The 5,401-nt window shown below is 39.3% G+C and overlaps 1 protein-coding gene across 1 annotated transcript; it reads right to left on the reverse strand.

Annotated features, from left to right (window-relative positions):
• Positions 1–934: 934 nt before the first annotated feature.
• Positions 935–3,446, reverse strand: TACSTD2 (tumor associated calcium signal transducer 2). The gene has a single exon (XM_063298023.1). It carries the CDS (start codon positions 3,152–3,154, stop codon positions 2,228–2,230), a length of 927 nt encoding a protein of 308 aa, XP_063154093.1. The 5' UTR covers positions 3,155–3,446; the 3' UTR covers positions 935–2,227.
• Between the last annotated feature and the right edge of the window lie 1,955 nt (positions 3,447–5,401).

Consider the following 5,401-nt stretch of genomic DNA (forward strand, 5'->3'; position numbering starts at 1 on the left):
GAGGCAATATTCAAACAACTACCCATCTTTTACAGTGCCCTTTGGGACCAACATGCACACAGAGCGACTTACTGATTGGAAACACCTCTGCCATCAGTGTGGCCCGGCATTGGGCTAGAGTTATATAAATTTTATATTTTTATTCAATCTTTTTAACTTTTTAACTTTTAATTAATACTTTCCCCCTTTCTATTTCCTGGACTTCTGACATGAAACAAGACAAGATGTATTGTGCAAACACAATTGCTAAGCTGGTATAAATCACGATGGCTAGTGCCATAATAATCTCAATAAACCATGGTTTACAACTACAGTAACTGCATGAATACAACATGTTAAGTGATAAACTATCATTTATAATCTACATTTGCTAGGTTGATACAACATACCATAAGCATCTGATATAAACAATAATGATGTCACTTGCATCATATGACACAAATGAGATCAGTAATGTAATGTGCATCATTTGTATAATGATGTCATGGCATGTACGATGTCACATGCCTCCCTGCCCTCACCCATGCAATGAGCTAAGCCAGAGTCAAACATATCACAATATGGCTTAATGTGACAGATTGTCCAGCCAGGAGAAGATGACTATTTTACACTAAGGCAGGAGTAGCACTTTGGTTTTTTTTACTGAAGATTTTATTCTGCCTATATTGTGTTATATTGGTTGTTAACTAAAGGGCTGGCCTTAAAGATTGGATATTGCATATTGAGCACTAAGCCTAGCATTGAACTACAGGGAGCACCAGATAAAACAGTGGATCAGTATTTGTAGACAGGATCTGTCTGCAGTGAAACAAATATGAGTTCAGAAATGGTAAACATCCTTCCCTTTTTTCAATGTTATATAGGTTGTTTTCAGTGGTGCTCAGGTTATTTATAGATTGCTAATTATAGAAATGAATTTCCATTAACAAGTATGTTTCTTTTTCAATACATAGTTTTATGTTGTTTGAAATAAAAATAAATGGACAGCATTGCTAGTTCTTACGTCTTGGCAGCGTTACAAAACTAAGAGGGAGTGCATTATTTATTTAAAGGATTGCCTTGGTTAACTAGAAACAGCAAACCACATGTCATGTCCTAAATGCTCAGCTGAATCATTTTTGGCTGTTAAACAGCAGAAATGGGGGAGGGAGTGGGGTTTTCCACAACTAAGTTACATGGAAACTGCTACTTACAAGCATTCATTGCATAATGCTGAGTTTCCCTTAGAGCTGCACTAGCTTACTATGAAATGGTGTTACCACCAGATGGAAACTGATGATGCCATAGTAGTGACTGGCAGTGGCAGAATTAGATCATCCACTTTAGAGTAGTCTAAACAATTTACATACCACCATCCGACAGAGTACTAGAGAATGCAACCTTACAGCAGAAATTCAGCAAGCACTCCAAAGCTTATCCATACAATAAAACCTAGAGGAGCAACAGTCAGTTTATGAGGAACCTGTCTCCTTCCACTATTGCTGAACTGCAACTTCCAGCAGCCTCAGCTAGCATGGCCAATGGTGAGGGACACTGGGGATTGTAGTTCAGCAAGATCTGTAGGGCCCATATTCTCCACCACTGATCTATGCTAAGGTAAGTTCATCATCACAGCATTAACAGCAATTTAAAGTTAAGAAAATTTATTTCAAGGAACCATCATGTTACATGCAGATCTATTCCATTAGAAAGCTATGCTGGCATTACTTTACAAAAGTAGAATTCTTTCAGTTTTAGGTCTGGTACAGAAGCAAACATTTTCAGCCAATTAAACTCATAAAATAAAAGTGCAACACATTCAACAACAGAAAGCCAATCTTGGATGTACAGATAAGTCCTGTATATATGTGTTTAAGAGACACAGAAAAAAAATATTTTAATATACACTTAAAAACAGGTATAGAAACAGAGTTCAGATAAATTAAGCTAACTGTGTAGCTATGAAACAACATTGTGTTTTTTAAAAAACACTATGAAACTGGAACAATTCTGGAATAGGTTATAACATAGGATTTTTTTTTCTCTGAAACATCAGATATATATTATAATCAAGCTGTATCAGTTTTCCATTCTGCGATTGGGGAAGATTCCACAAAGCTGCTGTTTTTATTTTTTTAAGAAGGAAAAATTAATACCTCCTTCCCTTCAAACAACATGGGATAATCTTGTTATCTGTCTTTCATTTCCTCAGTGTCAAAATCTTAATTCTGCCTTCAAATTACAACATCTATGAAATCTGATTTATTTGCATTTCTCCCATCTCCTTAATCTCAACCTTCTCATATTTTCCCGTCCTCCATCTCCTAATAATCACAAGCACAGTAATCCCAGTTATAATGGCCAAGAGAACCACCACTACCACTGCAATAACACCAACTGTCAGGTGTTGCATAGAGAATTCTGGGGGGATTTCATCAACATAGTAAATTAGGATTTCTTCAATATCTAATGGTTCTCCATTGACAGTGATATTAAATATATTATCAGAGGTAAAATGGGAGTCACGTTTGATGTCTTTTTCAAAGTAATAGGCTACATCTGCAATATCCACATCTCTGTCAGATTTCTGTGAAATGTTCTGTTTCAAGTTAATATGGATGAATGGGTTATCATACTTAATAGATGGGACGAATCTTGGATGGAGCATGTACCGGTTCTGAATGAGTCGCAGGAGGCTGCTTGCCACTTCAGACTTGGAGAAGGCAGATTCACGCTCTTTGTGCTTCAGCTCAATGAAAATCCAGTTTGTTCTAACACGCTCGATGCACGGTATGTTTTTATCACTCTTATCCGTTCTCCTGACCCCAGCGCTGTTCACACACCAACAGGTATCTGTATGGTTGCATTGCCTGGCTTTGAAGATGCCACTGTTGTCACAGTCTGGGTCATACAGTCCATCATTGTCCAAAAAACCAGTTTCAGGCTTTGAAAACCGCCTGCCTTTTGGGGCACCCACCTCTGCCTTCATAAGCAGACATTTAGACGTCAGCGTTGAACAGTCCACTTTCTGATTTGAAGCCAGAGCCTTGCAGATGCAGCTATCACGCTCCATGACACAATTTGTCCGTCTGTTGGTTGGACACGTGCAATAATCCTGTGCTGCTGATGCAGCCATGGCCATCAAAACCAGTATGATTCTGAAAGGAGACTCCATAAGTTGGGGAGGATGAGCAGAAGATGGCTTTAGAAAAGGGCAGGTGAATACAGCAGCCTGAAGACAAGACCCATCCACAGCGAGAGCCTCCCAGTTTCTGTGTGACTGGGTGCACCTCCTGCTTCCTCTCTTTGAAAATGAATGTCAGACCCACCCAATCAATTAAGTTGGTGACTCACAAACAAAACAGGTCAAAACAGAGGTCCAAGAACACTGCACCTTCTTCCATTAGGGTGTGGTAGCAACTCTCATTTCTTTCCTCCTACTGAATGAGGAAGCACAAGATGCCAAAAACACTGAAACCAATATAACACTACTGTAACTCTTTTGTGAATAGAAACACTCCTCCCTCGTGGGCTGAGATTTAAGTGCCAGGCTACATATTAATGGAAGACCATACTGCATACTCATTCTGTTGGTTATAGGGTGTGCACCTTAGACTAATGTTGGCTTCAGGGGTCAGTAAGCACAATGGACAGAACTGAGGGATGCAGAGAAAATTGAGTAGCTCTCTTCAAAGTTTTTGAGGATTCAGTGGTTCTTGACGGTCAACTCTTCAGTGATTTAAGATGAACTGCTGAGACATCTCTTTAGTTCTTCCACAGAACTGTGATGAGCATGCAAATAAGTGATAGTTTGGACCAATTCTAAGAGGAATACTTGATATCTCTTGAGATGACCCAAATGTTCAAGCCTGTCTCAATTATAGTCACATCTTCCTCTAATATGGAATGGACTTTTGAGGCCCCTGACAGGGGAATTTCACACAATCTATCCTTATTCACTTAAACAGTGTACCTCTGGCAAACACTGACATCTGCAAGTATGAACCATGATTGACCAGTGCTCTACGGCAAATTGGGTTTTGCTTCGGTGGGATGTGAGAAATGGCCTTTATAGCTAAATGGTATTTGGGGAAAGTTGCTCCCAGTCACACTGACCTTTAGCACCTTGCTCTTCTCTGAATCACAGACGTGCAGCCAGTGGGAACAAGGACTTTTAAAAAAATCTATCGTTATCAGGGGAAGGATATTTCACACAGTGAGGAAACATCCATTTCAATTTCCTATACAGAATCACACTTCAAAGGTCTGTTCCTCCATTTTATAGCCTTTGTACTGTGAGACGGTTCTTCTCTGGTGCATGTTGCCCGAATTAGTTATTTTGGATAGGTTTTTAAACATTGCGTCCCTATGCTTTTTCAAAACAGTTGCTATTGCAAGTCATAGGAACACCTACATATTCTTAAAAGCTGCAGTACTACGCCCTGGGTCCAAGCCACATGGGCTTTGGTGGGAATTACTTTTTTTGGTGCACATGTCTAGAGTTGCAGTACAAGAAACCAGTCTTCTTTTTTTTTTGTCTCATATCCAAGACTTTACTTTGCTCAGTCTCTGCTGCACTTGAGATGTGTGCTAAAATTTTGCTCTGCTAGCCTGTGAGATACTTGCTCTTACATATCGAGAATTATCTAATAAATGAACCTTGTCCCTGCACTTTTAACACACAGTGAATGGTTAACTAAAGCACTTGAATGACTCAGTTTCAGGTGTGTGTGCCCATGTTACTCATTTTCAGTATCAATAATGAAGACACTTGTAGTACAAGACGCTTTATTTTAATTATCCAGCTAGTCCCTAGTATTATCTCTGCCAACTGATTTGGGATAACTCTGAAACCAGTGTTCTTCCTTTCTGTTCAATTCTTCTCCTGTGCTACTCATCAACTACTCTTTTTTGAGCCCTTTCTTCCGCAGGTGTTAACTTCCTTCCACTTTTTTATTACTGCCCAAACATTCCTCAGTGCATCACTAGTAGTACTGGCTAGAAAAGTGTGTGTCAATCTGAAAGCATCAGGGAAATAACAGGCAAAATTTGAAAGCATGTTTCCCAAGCTCTTGATGCATTGGGACTGGATGGCAAGCTGGACGTCCTCTGTCTTAAAAATTCCATGCAAACAGAATCCTAATATAGAAAGGAGGAAAAATTCTGCCTAACCATTTTAATTGCCATGTTATATTGTGGGGTAATTGTTTTTCCTGTGTACATTGCTGTATACATGGGAGAGCTCTGGAAGTCATGTCTCCCACCCAGGGTCACATGAATGACTTTTGTAGGGCCATCCACTTGTGCCTTTGTGGGCCCCTCCCACCATAAAAATAATAGTATGGAAAATTTTATTTTTATATGATTTTCGTTATTTTCCTCATATTTTTATAGAGAAATAGGGGACAGCATATAATAGATG

This window comes from Candoia aspera, chromosome 3, assembly GCF_035149785.1.
Source record: "Candoia aspera isolate rCanAsp1 chromosome 3, rCanAsp1.hap2, whole genome shotgun sequence".
Taxonomy (NCBI): domain Eukaryota; kingdom Metazoa; phylum Chordata; class Lepidosauria; order Squamata; family Boidae; genus Candoia; species Candoia aspera.